This window comes from Myxocyprinus asiaticus, chromosome 16 (assembly GCF_019703515.2).
Source record: "Myxocyprinus asiaticus isolate MX2 ecotype Aquarium Trade chromosome 16, UBuf_Myxa_2, whole genome shotgun sequence".
In the NCBI taxonomy this organism is placed as follows: domain Eukaryota; kingdom Metazoa; phylum Chordata; class Actinopteri; order Cypriniformes; family Catostomidae; genus Myxocyprinus; species Myxocyprinus asiaticus.
The window spans coordinates 16,156,646-16,177,867 of record NC_059359.1 but is presented as its reverse complement, the minus strand read 5'-3'; the positions used below and the strand labels follow the sequence as shown (position 1 = coordinate 16,177,867).

Sequence of the window (21,222 nt, the reverse complement as noted above, 5' to 3'; positions counted from 1 at the left end):
CAGGAAAAACACTCATGAGGTTTGGGCCACTTTCAAATGTGGTTTTAAAACTGAAACATTTCCGATATCTAGTCATCTGATGTACATGTAAAATCATAAGTGTGTCATAATATTGTAATAGTGCATTATGCCTTGTAAATGCAACCAAAGAAAACACTCATAGAGAAAAACTGATGGTTGCTTCCTCAAACCTTCCCACAGAACAAAGAAATGAGTTGTAATCATATTGTTATTGTTATTCACAATTAGTGTAGCATAAGTTACTCAGAAAAGTAATCCACTACAAATTACTTCTCTGAGATTTTCATCACATTACTGATTACTTCATTGAAAATGTAATCACATTTGTAATAACTGTACTTTTAATACATTTTCTAAAACACAACAAATTCAAAATAATGTCTGTTATTTTCATTGTTGCACACTTTTGATATTCATACACTCAACACCATACATTTTCCCTTACAATGACTTGTTAGGGGACGCATGCCCTTCAAATATCCCAGAAACGCAAATAGACGCATATATGAACAATTCATGTTTTAAATGTATTTTACATAATATTATTTTAGAAATATGTGTAACCCTATTGTTGTACTTAAAAGTAATTCAATTACTCGAAAGTCATTAACTGTAAGCTGATTACAAGATTTCAAAATTTTGTTTTACACAACTTTTTGAGTAAAAAGTAATTTGATCACAGTAACTAATTACCGGTACTTTTGTATTAGAATTACCCCCAACACTGTTCACAATGAACAAATCATTTTAGATGATATTAACCTTATTTTTGTGAAGTTGCTCTTATCATTATTACCATAGAATACCTTTGGTTTGGTTATGATTATTTCAGGACAAGGCCACCTCACACAATATACATTGCATAATTTCATATAAAACAGATAGAAAGAGTATTTAGCCACTGCCTTACATTTGTCCTGACCCTGACTACTGTAAGTTAAGAAAAGTTTACAGGTCCTTATTCCCTGTCTGGTTACAAGGCATTTGGTGTCATTTATTGCATCGGGATAAAAGGCTAAGAGACAGATTTAACCGAATTTACCCCCTCCCTTGTGACCAACTGGGAGGGTATTCAGCTCACCCTTCTTTCTGACCATTATAATCGGATCTTTTGTTGAAATGTTGGCGGGCCGTTCTGGGCTGGAGAAAACTGGGCAGCTGATATCTGCTTCTCCATTGTGCAGTTTGAACAAGGCGGCTACCAGGATTATAGTTTTATACTGGAGCAACCGTCACCCTTTCAGCTCTCTCTCCAAGGAGATGATAGTATTTTTCCACTTGGTCACCATTGGGAGAGACACAAAAGGAAAAGTGCCAAAGAGATTGGCAGCAGTTTTGATTGTGTAAAGAGTGCAGTCTCATTGTTGGGTGTAATGTCATTTTTTGTCTGATCTTGGGACACCAGTACATAAATGGTTGGTAAATTCCTCTGTGAAAGATCATGTTGAGAGGTGAACATTGTTCAGATTTGGTTTTGATACTAGCCATATCAAACGGCTTTTTAAAACCTCTACAATCCATTTGACTTGCATTATGGTTGGTCATAAAATAGTTATGTAGGTAAATAGCTCTAATAGAACTGAATGCAGACCAGAGAGACATGAGCAGTAGTGGTTTGAATTACATATCTATTGATATTTTCTTGTTTGAACAACCACAACAAGAGTGTAGTGTGCATTTGCTTTTAAAAACTTCCCAATTCAATTTGATTATAGGTTGAAAGAAAAAACACGTTTGGGGGGTTATGGTTCCTTGTACCCTCCTGAAATTCCTTTTCCAAAGAAGAGACAACCATTTTCCACTCTAAAGATAAAAATGCCCCCCTATAGATTCCATCTTATTACATGGTCATAATTGTGAGTTATAAAGTCAGAATTACCTTTTTTATATTGTTTCTTCTGTGGTGTCATTATCAAGGCACCATAATAAATGGTTTAAGCATAAACCAATCGGCACACATAGATTTTTGCCCATTAACCCAAAAAGGTGTTAACACCTTTACCGGCATTCTTACCGGTTTATCCAATGTGTGCAAATGTTGTGCACATGCCTGTTTATGCTTTGATGTCAAAAGCAGAGAATAACCTAATGATTAAAAATCTCATGTGAACGTGGTTTTGTTGCCCTGTCAGATTTTTTGAATAAGCTGATTTTTGGAAGTTATTAGCTTATTGTTGTGCATGTAAAACAAAACACACACACACACACACACACAAATTGGACACAGACTTTTTCTGCTTTAGGAGCAGATACATCTAAGGCATGCCTTTTATTTGATATTGAAAATGCAGATAGTGTGTTGGTATAGAAAATAAAATTTGGTATGACAGCAACTGTGTGACAGCATTAATCTACACTGCTGTCAATAATTTGGGATGTTGGCATGCTTCATCCTCGACAGCAGAGCAGCGAGAGTGGGGAAAATGACTGTTGGTCCGTCATGCATATATCATTACACATTACATAAGAATCCAAATATACAGTCAACTTGTCTGACTCTGTGTATGGCATGGCAAACATTTTACATCTGCTCCAAGTCTGTGTTAAGATGGAGGTTTGCCATTTGAACTAATGTTTGTTCAGGTCAAAGGGGCAAAAAAAAACAACAACAACAACAAAAAAACATTTTCCTGAGTGCGACTGGGCAACCCATCCTAGAGACAAGGGTTTAATTCATCTATAATTCATCACCAGCTCATTCGGCCATAATGGAGGCTGCACAGAGCGCATGTTAAACTCATATCTTAATGTCGTAAGACTTTACACTGCATTAACTATCAATACTTTAAGTGACAGATGACCACGATTGAGACAATATGAGGCTCTCACATGCCTACACATACTTAATCTTAAATGTAGAATTAGATGTTTCTAACTGATGATCTAATCAGGCATTTTACTTGAATAAAATGGCTTGTTTATATGAACATTGAAAATACAGGCTTTCGTTGTTTTGTTTTGAATAGACTTGTTTGATTTCAAAACAGGGTAAGAAATTAACCAGGACACTTTATTAGGAACATAGTGTTACTAATAAAGTGCTCAGTGAGTGTATACTACACTATATACTTATATATACATTTATTCCCTTGTTAAACATAATATACATTTTTAACGTTAATTTGACAGTAAAATTATACTTTTTACATCAAATTGTTTACAATATTTTACCATAAAATTGCATGTATTGCCTTGTTAAATATGTTATATTTTTTTTACGTATATGTTAAGGTTAACCTGTTAACCAATTAATGTTTTTTTAATGTAGCATTTTCACATTCTTTTACTGTTAAAATTACTGAAATTTTTTTTGAGTTTATTGCACTGAATTATTACATATTCATTTAACATGGAATTAAATGTACTTCAAGGAATATCATCCCAGTTTTTTTTTAAATCTTGAAAATGTGTTACAATTTTTATCTAATTAATACAACACATGTTCAGATTGAGAATTTATTTTAATTAATTGATACAGTACAACTGAAGTATTTGACATAACTGGACGGCAAGCTGTGTTTTTATATGGTTAGGGGGAAAAAAATAACATCATATAGGTTAAAAAATAGTGCTGAAAAAATCTAATCCAGGAAGCAAGTTTTGCCCCTTAATAAAAAGTTATTTTCTGACATTTTCTCCTTTATTTTCTTGCTTAAAAATTAGATTAGGTAAAATATGGATGTTTGCCCTCTTCTCCCCCCGGCGGCTGTGGAAGAAAAAGAGCAACAGAAAGAATGACAGTGGAAAGGCATGTGCAAAAGCATGTTCAACCAGTATGTTGTTGTGGTAAGATTGGGGGAGGGGCATAACTCTTATGGGAGCATGGCAGCCTCCACTTCAACCAAGGAGGAAGGCACATTACATAATGCTGTGACAATACGTATCTTGACATCATCCATGAATCCAACTAAAATGTGATGACTGCAACAGAGGTGATGGAAAAAATTCTATGCCTCAAAAAAGTCAGTTTAAATATTGCATATTTGGAGCACAACAGAATTCAAGCAGAGGGGGATTTAATGTATCCATTCTGGCTGGCAGGAATTTAGAGGTCCAAATCTTTTTTGTTGCACAGTGCTGCTATATATTGGGTCACTCTCAGTGGTGGGAAATGAAATGGACAATATCGGTCTTGCTGCCTGCAGGCAATTTGGTCCCCAATCCAGCCAGAAATGTTCCAACGCATTTGGCAAAAAATATTTTTGGCATTAAGTCTACCAGCTCACATTTGGCTACACACATCTGGTGCTCATGGGTCAATGAAAGGGAACATCTGGCTGTGGGTAAACTGGCTTTGAAATTGTTTTTACCAATCAAGTGTCAACCTGTTATTCTGTCTAGGCCACATAAACAAGATAATCAATGCTAGGATGTAGCTTTGCATCATGATCAGTTTGAGTATGCAAAACTCGTTATCACTTTTTCTTTTTTTTTTTTTTTTTGGTTGATCACAAGCCATATATTAGATTGCACTTGAATGTTGGAGATGTGCTCATTTATAAATTCCAATGAAATACATATGGTCATTGAGGTGAAACTACATCTGTCCTTAAATTCCAAACAGACAGCAACATGTGTGGTAAGAAATGGCAAATGTGTTTTATAGTTATGTAAGGCCTGTTGATCAACTTTAGTCTATTCGTATCACTATAAGTGTTTATAGAAAAGCTTTTATGATTCCCCTCTGCCCCCATGATATTAGCAAGTGAAAATGTACCTAGCAGGGGTGTTTTTAGTTTCCTCCCCTTTGTGTCTTTGTGTAAGACATTAGAGACCCTAGACAGGGCGAGGCATCACCATCTGCTTCCCCTTCCCCTGGGCAGCTAACAAAATGTCTCCCCAAATAGGAAGAATTAGATCCAGGGTGGGGCAGGAGGAGACAGGCAGAGCATGATACAAGCACTTTTGGACAGAGATGTGGCCTAAAATGAAAATATTAGAGAGGTACTTCACTGTAGAGCAAAAATATCAAATGCATTGTTGAAATAAAGTCTGTGAAATCTAATTTAATGCAAAGCAATGCCTTTAATGCTTGCTTGTGTTTGTTTTTTCTCCCCTTATTTTTAAGTCACTTTGGATGAAAGCATCTGCTAAATGAATAAATACAATGTAACATAAATGCTTTACTGCCTTTAATGTTAATAGTCAAAACATTGTTAGGAACTGACTCAAAAGATACAGATTTGCTTCTTGCAGGCAGAGACCAAGGCCATCCAGTGACACAGAAACAAACACCTGCCACAAGACAGTAAAAATCAGTCAGCTTGAAACACAGCATACTACAGTCCAGCATTCCAAGTGCTGAGACTATCAGCTCTGCCATTAAGCTAAAGTTCATGGCTTGCAGTTACAAAGAGTCTTCACTGATGCATCAGAAAGAATTAAAGCAAAAAAAAATCAATCATCACAGTGGACTGTTAATTACCATATTGACTGGGTCTAAAAACAAAATTAAAAAAAAGAAGTTACAAGCATACGCTTCTTTGTTCTGAGAGTGTCTGAAGTATTTGGCTGTAGCTCCCTATATGACTGGCAGCCAGATGACTAACACTAGGGGTGACGTGGTAACTCGTCATTATTTATATAGCCTTATCAGATCATTGTCATGCAAGTTACTTTTTTAAAGAAAATAAATTTTTAGCCACAGGTTGGCATATTTTCATACAGTATGTCCTCTTATTTAAGCTTTCCTTAAATCACCTTAAATTAGCCTTTTTTTTCTGGTCACAAAGTGCATCAAGATTGAAAAAATACATTTCTTTTTACTGAATATTAATGGAGCAACATAATTTGTGTGAAAAGAAATAATAATGGAAGGTTGTTTTGATTAATATTCTCTTCTTTTTTTTTCTTTTTTTTTTTTAAAGGTGGTGAGGGAGCCTTTTACCCCACACTCGGGGTAACAGATTTTTTAACCCCAGATACTATAATTTCACTTATTGGACAGTTATTATTATTATTTATTTATTTATTTATTTATTTATTTATTTGTTTATTTATTTTGTGTGGATCTAATAACTTTTTGACAAAAAAGTATTTTGTCTCCAAATAAATGTGATAATAGCTAAATAAATTTGCATAATTTTACAAATTATTACATATGAGCTAAAATTACCTCAGAATCAAACTTTAGACATTGCACACAATGATCTCATGCATCAGGAATATTTTGCATTGTATAGTGACAAACAGGTGTTAAGGAAAGTACTGCATTAGTTTTTGTTGCTGTTTAGTGTTTTGGTTGAAAAAAAAATTCAAAAGTGCCTTTTACCACGGGGACCTTTAGCCCAGTTGTACCCTAAATAAATAAATGAGTATAGGGCACAGTTGAGTATGGGGCCTACATTTGTGCAGTTAAACAAGAGAGAATAATGGTCCACCTCTGTATTTGATGTGTAATAAGAAAAGGAGGGTATACATTTACAATTTACAATATATATTTTTTTTTTTTCTAAATGGGCCTAAGTGACCCAGCTAAAGAGACGGATCTAAGTATTCCAATGAAAACTGGAAGACATAGGCCTATGTATTCACATGGTAAATACAGGCTTATCAGCCACTGAAACAAGGGTCAACTGAAATACCAGCCTCTCAAATAGAATCGGAACTACATATCCCAGAATTCTCAGCTGAACAATTATTGGTCACGTCCAAACGTGACGCAACAGATTTTGGTCCTCTTTTGCGCGAACCGTTGATGCTGAGGCAGACAGGAGTCTGCGAGCAGTCAACTCCAGCTCTGCTATCTGTTACAGCTAAAGGTGGGTGTTTTTTTATTGTTAAAAATCGCTATTTTATAATACCTACCATTTGTATCTCGTGTGACAGTCAGTGAAAGTGTCTAAAGTGTATGCATTCACAAGGATTCAAATTTAATTCTCAATAACTAACATTAATTTACCCCTATTTTTGGGAGGGGTGCCTAAATAATAGACAAGGACTTTGCAAATATTCAGTTAGGTTAGAAAGTTGCCATAACTATGTTAGCTTACGCATTTCAAAATAACATTCTCAGCCATCGAACTGCATGTAGCCGTGCAAATTGCGTTTTTCGTCGCTTAATTAGGAGGGACTCGGGCAGAGGTTGAGGTGCAGCCAACAGACTCTCTCTTTGTAGAGTTTGGCATGTGGATTTTGCTATTTTGCTGGTGCAAATACAGTTATTACTCTACACCAACAGAGTAGAACAGTAAGCTTTTATCTTACCTTAAATCGTGCCAACAGGTCCACTATTTCACCGTTTTCGCAAAGCATGTGATCTGATGGGTCTCTACGTCTTTTGTCTTCGTTGTTTGTAGCCTACATTCGCCATCCATGCTGTCGAATTTTATTATTTACCTTCATGTGCATGAATGACATTGATTAATAAATATAAAGCCATATGCATTTTGTGCATGTCAAAACTGTGAGATTATTCTTTAAAATGATAATACAGTATCAGTGCAGTAGCCTAGTGTCTGCTGTGAAAAGAGATATGGGTGTGATCTGGTTTGTTGGAAACGGATGACAGATTAATCTAAAACAAATTTAAGGCTGCATTCGCGAGTTGCGTTTTCTTGAAAATTATTAGACTGTTATTGTTATGTCATATGTGGAATGTGGTAATATGAATGATTGCAGGCGGTTAGAATGAGGGCTCAGGGTGTATCTCGGTCATCTATTGTCTCCACTTGAGATCCTGCATCCCATCGGGCAGACACTAAAGGGATGGATGTTTATTTTTATCCAACGAGTGATGATGGGTACGTCGTGCTGTCAGGTCTTAATTAACAAGACTAGTTTCTCTAATGCTTAAAATATCTGACTTGTGAACGAATTATCTAGAGGTTGACTGCCCTGTTGTCTTTGTTCGTTTCAGACACAACAACCCCTTTGTTTTAATCCCACAACGGACACTTAGGTCACCTTTCAAAAAGAGATGGCGTAATTTATTTTCAATAAATTTCATCCGAGCTTGAGTGGACACCAAGTGTATATTTTAATTTAATTTTAATTAGATGATGACAAAACCGTCTGGATAGATGGCTCGGGTGCTTGCTGTGCTGGCAGCCTCCCATCCTTTTCATGGCTTCCAGAATAAAGAAGGATATATTTCCATTTTGACATTTAGTAATCATGACTCGTTTTTGCATTGTTTTAACAACAATGCCCTGCTATATTAGCTTTAATATTTATTAATATTAAAATTAGTTAAGAAATTATGCATTACTATTGAGGTGATGCCACTCCCAAAACCCTTTAGCGTACCAGCCCATATGTTTATAAGGGTGTTTTTATGTATATGTATGTATATATATATATATATATATATATATATATATATATATATATATATATATATATATATATATATATTAACACACACACACACACACACACACACACATAGAGTATTATGAAATAAGATTTTTCAATGATAGAATGTCATAATAAACTGCTGTATATCTGTGGTTGTTTACAACACGACATAGGAGGGACTGATAGTTAAGAGAAAGGATTGTTGAAAGCATGAATAGCTTCTTTGATCAGTTTTAGTGGCAAAATGGTCATTTTTCTGACATCATTATTTGCTGTTATTTGGCAGGTGTGTGAAACCGCCACGGTTGGAAGTGCAATGGCGTCCTCTGGAGGTAAGCTGTGGAAATATGAGCAGCTAAGGTCCAGTCTGGATTTCAACATGTGTACAGTACTTTGCTGTAACAGTAAACCACGTTTAGATGTCCTGGATAAATTGAACGTGGATTAATAAATGGAATGCTATATCGTTTACAGACATTCAGGTTAAGGAACTGGACAAGCGTGCCTCGGGACAAGCTTTTGAGGTTATCCTGAGTCCCACGGCCCCAGATGCCAAAGGAGAATTCCCACTTTCCACCCCCAAGAAGAAAGAGGTTTCTTTGGATGAGATCCAGAAAAAATTGGAAGCAGCAGAGGAGAGACGCAAGGTAAGCGTAAATATGCACAAAGGACCTATAAATACGTCAGAGGCCTCCAGTTGTAATTGAGCTTATCATGCATCCTGTTCTTCATTTGTTTAATTCCTCCTTTTAGAACCATGAGGCAGAGGTCTTGAAGCACTTAGCTGAGAAACGGGAGCATGAGAAGGAGGTTCTACAGAAAGCAATGGAGGAGAACAATAACTTCAGCAAGATGGCAGAGGAGAAACTTAACCAGAAAATGGAAGCCAACAAAGAAAATCGCACAGCACGCATGGCAGCTATGAACGAGAAATTCAAAGAGAAAGTATGCATACAAATGCATGCATATTCATAGTGATTTTTATATATATAGAATTGTTATGAACTAGTTATTTAACAGATGTTTGTTTCTTTATTTTAGGACAAGAAGCTTGAAGAGGTACGAAAGAACAAAGAAACAAAAGATGGGGCTGAGGGTGAAAACTAAGTTTCCTCATTAATTTTCCTTTTCATTTAGGGTATAGTATTGGGTTTTTTAACGTATCCAAAGATTTATTTTTTGTTCCATTAAATTGCCAATTTTCCGTGATTGGATTCATGTACTTGCCACTTTTTTATTAAGGGTTTTTGGTGAAAAGCTGGTGCACAACATTCTCTTCATCACTTTGTGTGCATTTAGTTCTGTCTTTCATACCCTTTAACCTGTAGATTTGTCCAGTTGCAGCTATTAGCGTTTAAAATGAGCAGTGTTTTACTGATAGGGAAGCATGCCTGTGTTATGCATAGGTCTAATATATACTTGGTATATTGCATTGTGCAAGTCCACCTGTTTGTATGTCAATACAAACTGTATGTCAATACTGCCATCCTTTGAGCTTAATAAAGTTGCACAGTTGTTTGTTATTGTAACAGTTTTGCCATTGCCTCTTTGTTGATCAGTCAGCCAGTCAGGGTGTAATAAGGAGGAAACTTGTACACTATGGAGATAAATGGCAGTTCATTCTACAGCATATGGAAATATAGGTTTTACCTAATAATCAGATCTCTTAGATCTTTGTGGACAGTTTTTGATAAACACTTTAGAATCTTTATGAGATTTGTAGTGTTAACATTAAACAGTTCCACATCAGCAAACATTTTACTTTACTAAATCAGAATTAGAGTGATTTTTATTTAACATGCACCAATGAAACAAAACTAATTAACTGCCCTTGTGTGTAAAGTGCAAAAGTGAGTATTTAAAATACTCACACTGTGTGATCTACTGTGTTTGCTGAGCAATTTCCATAATAAAATAAGTTGGTTGAGACTGTATTTGAATTATACAAACTTCCAGTGATTATCAGTTTGTCCAATAGGAGAAAGGCTTTTTTGTATGTCTCAAAGTGAAAAATAATAATAATAAGATTTAAAAAAAATGTATAAAATAATGAAAATGACTATTTAAACATTGTTGCCGGAACAGAGTTAGGTGCATTAAAATGTATAGCAGTTGTAAAACAGCTTTGCAATCCACCGTGGGAGATGAGATAAGCCTTCACACAGCTGGACATAAGAAATGAACAACACTGACAATGTGTACAGTTACATTCAAATTAACTTCAAATTACATTGAATGGCTTTTCTTAAAATCAAAGTTTGATTATTTCAAATGATCAGCACAGAGAGTAAAATATTATATAGTATACATATCAACAGTCCAAAACTTTCCTGTACACTTGCAGGGCTCCAGACTGCACCTAAAGTGGTCGCAAAATTGATTGCGACAATAATTTAAAATCTAGTCGCCATTGGCGACATTAGGGATGTGTGCGTTCATATGCGGATTCGTCAGCTATAATCTTGTGAGTTATTGAATACATCTTTAGAGTGCCAGTGTGTCTCGTGACACTTTTCACCCTTTCTGTTGATGATATGAGCACGCTGGCTGCATGCAACAACAAACCCAGCGTGAGCCATGATGTCCGATGCGTGAACAAATGACTCTTTTGAACCGGGTCTTTATAATGAATCACCCGACAAGAGCTCGTTTGAACTTGAGCTCAGGTTAGCAGTTTGAATCAGATTCACTTTCTCAGTTGTGACGTGAGCTCACAGCTAGGAGCACAGACATTTCAAAATAAGAGTCCCATGTGTATTTCGGTCTTGTTTATAATTAAAAGTCCTAAATCTTTTTTTTTACTTGTTATTATTGATTGGGATTGGAATAGCACAATAAACTGCATCTGGGATTTCATTCAATTTGTACTCTTGTAGTCTCTGTGTGGGCAATCCGGTAACAGTAAAGAAAGATGTGGCAGCGGGGGCGTGGTCGAGCATCCTCCCGGATAGAGAGAAAGTGGTAAAGGTGCATACACCTGAGCTAGATTATGATTAACACCTGTTTCTAGGTGCAGTGAGCTTGGGGAGAGTGGTATAAAAGGACCATGCCACTGACAAGAAGGGGAGAGAGAGCCAGAGACCTAGAGTCCCGCTGAGTAGTTGTTGTGTTAATGTGAAGCTAAAGAGTTAATGTAAAGCTAATGAGATATTGTGAAGCTATTGAGTTATTGTAAAGCTGTAAGCTCAGGAAGTTGACAATTAAAAAGCCTTACCTGAGACTGAAGAAACCCAGTTCCCTGTGTCCTCCTTCCCTCCCTGTGTGAAGCTTTGTTACACTGTTGCCGAAACCTGGGACATGGAACCAAAGGAAGTACGCCCCATGGAGTCCTCGACACTGGCAGAAGTCCTCAAGTCCCTCGCCGGCCTGCACCACTCCCACCAACAGCCCTGCTTGAGCTCCGTCAGGACCAGGATCGCCGCTTCTATGAGATCCTCAGGGCTCAAGCAGAGGACCGGTGGGCGATCCGAAGCCGCCTCAGCCAGGAGAAAGCCCCAGCTATGACCCCGGCCAACACTAGTCCCTTGCACCCACCCTCACTTGTGAAGATGGGCGTGGAAGATGACCCCGTAGCCTTCCTCGACCTGTTTGAGCGGACCGCCAAGATGCAGCCCAGCTTATCCCTTTGTTGTCTGGGGAGGCCCAGCTTGCAGCTCAACAACTGCCGGCGGCTAGTCTCCTGGCCTACGACATCTTGAAGAAAACCATCCTGCAGCGGGTTGGCCGGAGCCCAGAACAACACTGCCAGCTCTTTCGGTCGATGGAGTTGGAGAGGACAGGCTGCCCGTTTGCCTTCTCTCAACATCTCCGTGACACCTGCCGGAAATGGCTACTGGCAGGGGACCGCGACGTCGAGGAAGTGGTCGACCAAGTGGTGCTGGAGCAGCTGATCTGCCGGCTTCCAGAAGGGATGGCGGAGTGGGTCCAGTGCCATTGCCCGGCGTCGCTGGAGGAAACGGTCCAGCTGGCGGAGGACCATATGGCGGCGTGCCCAAGCGTGGAGGAGCCCTCTCTCTCTCTCTCCCCTCCCCCTGTGTTTTCTCTCGTCTCTTTCCACTCCCCTCTCACTCTGTCCTCTCTCCAGGCCCTGTTCCTGCAACCCGGAGGTGTGGAAACCTGCCGCCGAAGCCGGCTCCTCACTTGCACCGGTTTATCCCTTTCCCAACGACTTAAGGGTCTACCCGCTCTCCCCTTCAGGCGAATGTATCTGCCCCCACAAGTGCGAGTGTAGCACCTGGGCCGGCCTGCTGCCGTTGCGGGGATCCGGAACACTTCCGGGATCAGTGTCCTGTGATGGAGCTGGGAACTGTAGTCTGGATCCCCGACGCACCACAGGCTGCCCTCGATCGGGCTGGAGGGTACAGGATACCAGTAAGAATCAAGGGGAGTACACACCAAGCCTTGGTGGACACGGTTGTAACCAGACCACTATCCACCAATGCTTGGTTCAACACGAGGCTTTGGGCACAACTAAAAGTGTGAGGGTTAAATGTGTACATGGGGATATTCAAAACTACCCTGTGGTGACCCTCGTTATTAAACTTCGGGGAACAAAGCATAGAGTGGAGGCCGCGGTTAGTTCCTGCCTCACCCATCCGCTGATTTTGGGGACTAATTGGCCTGAATTTAGAAATGTATTAAAGGGAATATGCACGGATGGGTCCTGCACAAAAGCGACGAGATGTGAAATGTGTGATGCTCTGGTAGGGGAGGCGGAGCCGGGGCTGTCTTCATCAGCTCCACATCAGGATGACATGAGGGGGGGAGAGGATGCCCAGCCCCTCTCATTCTCAGGGGATTTCCCTTTGGAGCAGTCACAAGACGAAACCCTCAAGCACGACTTTGACCAAGTGAGAGTGATCAATGGTCAACAACTCCAACTGAATGTCGCACTTTCATATCCCTATTTCGCAATTATAAACGAGCGGTTGTATAGGGTGACGCAGGATGCTGAAACCAAGGAAGATACAACCTAGCTCTTAATACTGCGGAGCCGTCAGGAAATGGTGTTCCAGGCGGCTCATTATAATCTGATGGTGGGTCACTTAGGGGAAAGAAAAATACTGAACTGACTAATAGCCCGTTTTTATTGGCGGCGATGTTCGCAGGTGGTGTGCGGCATGCCACGAATGTCAGATGAATACACCGTCCACCCCAAAAGCACCATTGCGCCCCCTTCCGCTGATCGAGGTCCCCTTTGAGAGAATCGGCATGGACCTTGTCGGGCCATTAGAGCGGTCAGCACACGGACATCGCTTTGTATTAGTCCTAGTGGACTATGCAACGCGATATCTGGAAGCAGTGCATCTGCGCAACATCTCAGCACGTAGTGTTGAGAGGCACTCTTCAAAATAATCTCCCGGGTGGGGATTCCGAAAGAAATCCTCACCGATCAGGGCACAACCTTTATGTCATGGACACTACGCAAGCTTTACGAATTATTGGGCATTAAGTCAATTCGCACCAGCATTTACCATCCACAAACAGATGGCCTGGTGGAGCGATTTAATAAAACCCTTAAAAACATGATTCGTAAGTTCGTGCACGAGGATGATGGAAATTGGGACAAATGGCTCGATCCCCTGTTATTCGCAGTACGAGAGGTCCCGCGAGCCTCCACTGGGTTTTCCCCATTCGAGCTGCTGTATGGGCGGAGCCTGTGCGGTGTGCTTGATGTCATACATGAAGCTTGGGAGGAGGGACCTTCAAACAGTAAGAATGAAATTCAGTACGTTCTCAGTACGAGCAAAACTCCACACCTTGGGGCAACTAACACAGGAGAATTTGCTCCAAGCCCAAGAACGACAGAGTCGACTGTATAACAGGGGAACTCGGCTGTGGGAATTTGCACGGGAGATAAGGTACTCGTATTACTCCCCACATCGAGCTCCAAATTACTCGCCAAGTGGCAAGGACCCTTTGAGGTCACACAACGAGTGGGGGAACTCGATTATGAGGTAAAGCGAACAGATAGAGGTGTCGTCAAATATATCACCTCAACCTCCTGAAATTATGGAGGGAGGCGGTCCCTGTGACATTGGCTATGGTAGTTCCAGAGAGGGCGGAGCTCGGGCCTGAGGTAAACACAAAACACAATCACGTCACCCCGGTCACTTGCGGAGACCACCTCTCACCGTATCAACTCGCAGAGGTTGCCAAGTTGCAACAGGAGTTTGCAGATGGGTTTTCCCCTCTACTGGGTCGTACAAACCTCATCCAGCGCCACATCGAGACCAAGCCTGGGGTGGTGGTACGTAGCCGTCCCTACCGATTGCCCGAGCACAAAAAGAAAATTGTCCAGGAAGAGTTGGATGCAATGCTCAATATGGGGGTAAAAGAGGAATCCCACAGCGATTGGTCCAGCCCGGTTGTTCTGGTTCCTAAGAGCGATGGGTCTGTACGGTTCTGTGTGGATTATAGAAAAGTCAACGCGGTGTCTATATTTGATGCCTACCCAATGCCTCGCGTTAATGAGTTGCTCGATTGGTTGGGCACTGCTCAATTTTATTCGACATTGGATTTGACAAAGGGTTATTGGCAGATCCCCTTGACACCAATTTCTTATGAAAAAACAGCCTTCTCCACACCGTTTGGATTACACCAATGTGTGACGCTTCCGTTCGGTTTGTTTGGGGCCCCGGCTACATTCCAGCATCTCATGGACCGAATCCTCAGACCGCCTATTATATATAAATTATATATATATAATTTATTTATGTATTTATGGTGTGAGATCCAGCTTTTGATACTTGGGTCCATTGAGGGACTCATACACAACTATTACACAAGGTGCAAACATTCACTGTTGCTCATGAAGGCAACACACTACTATATGCATATTATACTTTATGTAAATACCTGTTATGTAGATTCTGAAGGGCAGTACTAAATAATAATGATAATAATAATAATAATGAAAGGGGTGTGAAAACTTATGAGACAAAAGGGGAATGCAAATTTATGCACTCAGCTATACAGTATATATATTAAACACCCGATTAATTAGTTATCAGCTGTCTTTGGTTTTCTATCTTGTTTTTGAACAACAATCAAAATTGAGCAATTCTGTGATGTGGCAACTAAAACAGCCATGTGGCTCTTAAATGTTTCAGTTTAGGCCTTTGTATATTTTATTATGTTGTTGTCTGGAGTTCTGCACTTGTGGTTTTTGGCCAATTCTGTCCTTCTAACACTCTGTACTCTGAATAAGGGTCAATTAGCCATAAATAGAGCACATACACAGAGGCACATAAGTGGCCATAGCATATAGTGTGCCAGTGTGTTACCTCATTGCCTGCCACAGCTTTAAATCGCATTTTAATGAAGAGGGTATATGGGCGGTGTTAACAAGAAGAGGCTAGCTTCGAATTTCACAGCCTATTCATTTCTACAGGGCGTAACCACTTTAAAGATGGTCTCCTATTGGCGAGTTACGGTGGACAGAGGCGGTGACAATGCTCTCCGGCCTTTCTGATTGGACAATTAAAATGCCTATCAGCAATCTTCAGATTCGGAACATTTGACAGCGGTACTGCAGAGAGCTGACAGGAGCCTCTCCCGCTTCCTTCGTTTAATTTAGTTTCCTTAACTCGTGTATGAAAGAACGGTTAAATGCAGTTCACTGACTGAATGGATTATCCTCATAAAAGGTAAGTCAGTTCATTTACCGACCATGTGTTTAGAGCAAGATTAAATGTACAAATTTTAGGTTTCTTACTTTTAAGAACAGTAAGAAAGTTTTATACGAGAGAGAGATAGAGTTATAACTTGTCAAAGTTTCTAGATTCTTATGTGGGATGCGTTAATAAGATGGGAGACGGGAGAATGAAATTCAGCGGTATAGCACAAGATTTATTATCGACATTTGTTAAAACAAATACATTACGTAAGTCTGTAAACGTTTCGGGTTTTGCTATCAAGTGTAGTTTTTTGTTAGACATATTTCATTGCTGCACTTCCGGTGTCTCACGTTTTTATCTATCTCTAGATTTTACGCAAGAAACAGTGTGAGGGTGTGGGAAGAGTGTTAGGGTGCCATCACTAAATTATTCACAGTCTTTTGCCGACTATCTCGTAATTGCGTAGCTTTCGATATTTAATTATATTTATTTGTTTCTAGACATTATTTAGAGGGTTCTTCATTTTTTTGGTGTCTTCCCTATTATTTAATGTGCAAGAGGAGCCTCATGCCTAGCAGTAATGTTACATAAGCGATGATGTCTGCAAAACGCCCCGACGCTTTACGGTACACCACGTTACCTTAATATTCAAGTTATACCAGTTTTTTGTCCTTCAAGCTTTCAGTTACATATTTTTCGTATAAGTATGTTGCCTTGACATTTTTCTTTTAATCGTCCACGCTGGATCAGTTTGCACCAAAGATCGCTTGTAACGAAGCGTGTTATGCGGTCGTTTGCATAAATTGTATGAATGGAAATATGTCCATAAAAAGCATGCCAGGTTTTTTTTTTTATTTTTTTATTATTTTTTTTTTTTTACTGTCAGATAAGTAGGCAGGCTATATCTTAATATCTATAATAGCTAGGGTAAAATGGGGCTAAAGGCATACTGTAAGAATTTCCTTTTTCTTTTTATTGAATATTGATCAACATCATTTGTTGTGAAAATAAATAAAAACGGAATGTTGTTTGATTAAAATATTTTTTTTAAGTTGGCAAGGGAGCCTTTCACCCCACACTTGGGGTAAAAGGCTCCCAGGGGGGTTATAGTGATGCTTATTCTAAATAACCACTTCAGAACAGGGTTAACCATTTTTTAAGTTCAGTCACATTTGGCATTTCATAACATCTCAATTATTCTATAAATTAATCTCCCTTATGATTGGATCAGTCAATGTGAGCCCACTTTTTTCTTAACAAATCAAGTTGCCCCACTTAAGAAAAACTATGTTTTATGGGGGCCTTTAAACCCTTGCAACAGGGGGGCTTTTTACCCCAAATAATATTCTTTCACTCATTGGACAGTTATTAAAAAAACTTTTGATCTAATCACTTTGAACAAAACTGAAAATGACAAATAAGTATTTTATCTAAAGATAAAAGGGATATTTTCAGGTATTTTCATTATCTACCTATATTTTCAACATTTTATAAAAATACGAAATATTAGACCTCAAAATCAAACTTTAGACATTGCACACAATGATGTCATGGATCAGGAATTTTTTGCATTGTATAGTGAAAAACAGGTGTTAAGGAAAGTGCTGTGGTAGTTTTTGTTGCTGTTTTGTGTTTTGGGAGAAAATATATTCAAAAGTGCCTTTTACCCCGGGGACCTTTAGCCCCGTTATACCCTATATCTTAACATCTATATCTTAGCAAGCAGATTTAGATATTACTATCATTTTAATTAGCTTTCTTTCCTTGTGAATCCACATCACCATGCAAGCTCAGGCGCATGACAAATGTAATTCAATTTAACATTTACTGAATACTTTTTCCAAACAGATCCCATAACAGACTGCTGCTTATGTTCTCCTCACCATGGCGACAGTTGTGATGGAGCAGATTGGGAGGCTGTTTATCAACGCACAGCAACTTCGTCAGATTCCCCGTTTCCTGGAGTCTGCCTTCCCTACTTTGCCATGTACTGTGATGGTCAGTGATGTGCCGTGGGTATTCCGTGAGTCACACATTTTCACAGGCTACAGGCCACCTGACCAGAACTGGCGCTACTACTTCCTAACTCTGTTCCAGAGGCATAATGAGTCTTTAAATGTATGGACACACCTGCTGGCCTCCCTCATTGTCTTAGTCAAGTTTCAGGAGTTGTCTGAAACTGTGGACTTCCTGCGTGACCCTCACGCCCAGCCGCTTTTCATCTTGCTTCTAGCTGCATTCACCTACCTGGTGTGTAGTGCGCTGGCCCATCTACTCTCAGCCAAGTCTGAGCTCTCCCACTACACTTTCTATTTCTTGGACTATGTGGGTGTAGCTCTATATCAATATGGCAGTGCCTTGGCCCATTTCTACTATGTTGTCGAAGAAGAGTGGCATTCTCTAGTGCGAAGCTTATTTTTGCCAGCTGCGGGCTTCCTGGCCTGGCTGTCTTGTACAGGCTGCTGCTACGGCAAATATGCCAGCCCGAGCATGCCTAGGTTTGTTCACAAGCTATTTCAGGTGGTGCCCTCGGGCCTGGCCTACTGTTTAGATATCAGTCCAGTGTTCCATCGCATCTATAAATGCTACAGCTCCGAGCAGGGCTGTGCAGACCAGGCAGTGATCTACCACTGCTATCAGGTCCTCTTCTTCTTGATTAGTGCCTACTTTTTCTCGTACCCTCACCCGGAGCGCTGGTTCCCTGGATGTTGCGACTTCATCGGACAGGGCCATCAGATCTTCCACATGTTCCTCGTACTCTGTACTCTAGTGCAGATTGAAGCAGTGCGACTGGATTATAGTGAGAGAAGACATCTCTACGAACGTCTCCATGGTGACTCGACAGCTCACGATGCTGTGGCTCTCTTTGTCTTCACAGTATGTTGCAGTGCACTCACTGCCTTCTATGTGCGCAAATGTGTGAAGGCATTTCTAGAAGAAAAGCAGGAGTAGATGTTTTGGCAAGATACGGGTCTGGGACAAGATAACCATGCTTGCATATGCTGGAAGGATTGCACTGGTCTATGACTGAAATGACTAGTATAAGGACCTACTTCTTTTTTTTTTGTGTATTCATTGTGTTTTTGTGTATACATTTTTTTTTTTTTTTTTTTCTGTGGCCTGCCAAACTGGTACCATGCTTTAAAATGGCATTACACACAGACAGTAGCTCTAAAAAAATAAATAAAAATGGACTGCCTGCTGAAAGGTTTTGTGCTCATCAGCATTTTTGCTGACAGGTTACTTTGCATACAGGAACCACTGTAGATAGTTTAGGTAGATCATCACTGGATTTGTACATACTTGCATTGTGCCTCTAAATCTGACCTAATCTAGGTACATAAATACACAGATGCAGAGTGCTGCTCTAAATCGATGTTACACATCAGCAAACATAATTGGCATGCCATCAGACCATTGCAAAGACCAATGCATTTGGATGTCAGAGTATTAAATGCACAGGTCTTTTAGATCATGAATGGGGGAAAAAAAAAAAAAATGCAACCTGCATACAGGATATCATTTTGAAAGATGGGCTGATTATTATTTAAATGTTTTATTATTATTATTATTATTAAATGGATTGAATGCCCTCTCGACAGTGCTTTTTAAGATTTGACATAGTTTCAGCCTCAATAGACTAATGCAAATCAGTGTCAAAATGACTTCTGACTGGCCTTGCAGTGTGTCCTATCTATCCAGTGTCACTTTGAGGTTAGTTGATTTGGTTAGGTTATTGCAAAATGCAATCGATCTGTATTTTATGAGTATCAGTCATGCACCGTCAGTGGACATTCCCTTCCATTTTTCAGTTACCAATACCAGAGGATGTTATGTTATTACTAGGATAGTAGGCAGGATGTAATGTCATGGGCTTGCAGTATAGTCAGATTTAAGAAATTTGAATTTAACTAACTGTAGTTGACTAACCAGAGTTTAGTGTTATTAATTTAACACAAAAAAGAGCACTTGTTCTACTCGTCATTATGACTTTTAAATGTATTAAAAGTAGTTCAATGACATCAATAGCTTTTTGTTTTGTTTTACATAACATTTAAATATCTGCCAAAGAGGCTTTTGAGAAAAAATGAATATGTCCACCATGGATATGATGTCTCCTTTCGTCATGAAGATCATCCTTTTATACACAAGGGCTATACCTATGGCCTATACCTTTAATCATACCGATACGATTGCCTTTGTGTGTTCCATATGTGTAGTTTTCTACTGGCGGTTTAACACAGTCTGAGCATCAAATCTGTTAAATGTATTTTCCTAATGTTCCTGACTACATGCATGCATACTTATGTGTGAATATGCGTACAGATGCTTGTGAGTGTGTGTGCATTTTTGAATGTATACTGTATACCTATGTAAGTTGGCTACTCGTGAGAAAGGATATGAAGGCTCTTAATAGTCTGACCCTGTCTAGCCTTTTATTGAGCCCGATACATGCACACCAATACCTGATTACTCTTTAAAATCAGTTTTAAAAACTAGTAAAGGTTTTTGCACAAAAAAAAAAACCGTCATAATATGCTATTAAATAATCTTTTTCCACCCTGTCTGTGGTCTTCTGTCTGAAATGCTCAGTTTTCTGTACTTTCCCCTTTAAGACTTCAAAATACTTGCCCACTGCACTGTGTTATGATTGGCTAACATCTTTGAAGTGCAAACACACACTCGTGGAACTGTTTTTTCCAAGTTTTTAATCCTCTGTAGTGTGGCCACTTCAATACCCATCCCGTGAAATGGGAAATATGGAATGTTTGCCGGATGGGGAGTCCCCCTCTGATCATGTCATCGGTCGACCGAGGTTTCACAGCTTAAATACGGTACAATAGGCATCCCGATGCATTTATTTCAACCAAAATATGGGACATCCTGGCTAATACGAGAAAAATGAGAAAGCAGCCACTAGTGTATACTACACCATTGTCTTTCATTGCACTCCTTGCTACAATTTCATCTTATATAATAAAATCATGTAATCTCGAATCAATATTATGTGAGCAATTATGTATTTCTTTGGTAAGTAACCGTGTAATAAGCATGATCCACTTCGCGTTGAAGTCCTAATCATGGTTTATTTTGCAATTAAAAAAAGCTGACTATACAAATCCTTACATATAAAATCAACACAGGCAGAAACAGTAGTATTAAATTTGCGACTCACTGGCATTACTGTTGTGTTCAGTATAGTTTGCACTTATCCATCTTTCAACATAAGTTTCTTTGCAAAGTCTGATTTATAATAGTTTTCAAAACTGTATCCTTAGAGAAA

The 21,222-nt window shown here is 39.4% G+C and overlaps 2 protein-coding genes across 2 annotated transcripts; both read left to right on the top strand.

Annotated features, from left to right (window-relative positions):
* The first annotated feature begins 6,713 nt into the window (after nt 1–6,713).
* LOC127453607 (stathmin-like) lies at nt 6,714–9,848 on the top strand. The gene is made up of 5 exons (XM_051720099.1): nt 6,714–6,782; nt 8,606–8,651; nt 8,794–8,966; nt 9,073–9,264; nt 9,361–9,848. The coding sequence occupies exons 2-5, from the start codon at nt 8,636–8,638 to the stop codon at nt 9,424–9,426; spliced, it is 447 nt and encodes a 148-aa protein (XP_051576059.1). The 5' UTR covers nt 6,714–6,782; nt 8,606–8,635; the 3' UTR covers nt 9,427–9,848.
* A 5,988-nt stretch (nt 9,849–15,836) lies between these two features.
* LOC127453606 (membrane progestin receptor alpha-B-like) lies at nt 15,837–20,498 on the top strand. Its single transcript, XM_051720098.1, has 2 exons — nt 15,837–15,968; nt 17,787–20,498. Exon 2 carries the CDS (start codon nt 17,823–17,825, stop codon nt 18,888–18,890), a length of 1,068 nt encoding a protein of 355 aa, XP_051576058.1. The 5' UTR covers nt 15,837–15,968; nt 17,787–17,822; the 3' UTR covers nt 18,891–20,498.
* The last annotated feature ends 724 nt before the right edge of the window (nt 20,499–21,222 follow it).

Bases quoted from the DNA above. Each gene is read 5' to 3' on its own strand.
- LOC127453607 (XM_051720099.1), top strand. The intron at 8,967-9,072 runs GTAAGCGTAAAT...TCCTCCTTTTAG, and splicing joins CAGCAGAGGAGAGACGCAAG to AACCATGAGGCAGAGGTCTT. The intron at 9,265-9,360 runs GTATGCATACAA...TCTTTATTTTAG, and splicing joins ACGAGAAATTCAAAGAGAAA to GACAAGAAGCTTGAAGAGGT.
- LOC127453606 (XM_051720098.1), top strand. From the start codon at position 17,823: ATGGCGACAGTTGTGATGGAGCAGATTGGGAGGCTGTTTATCAACGCA.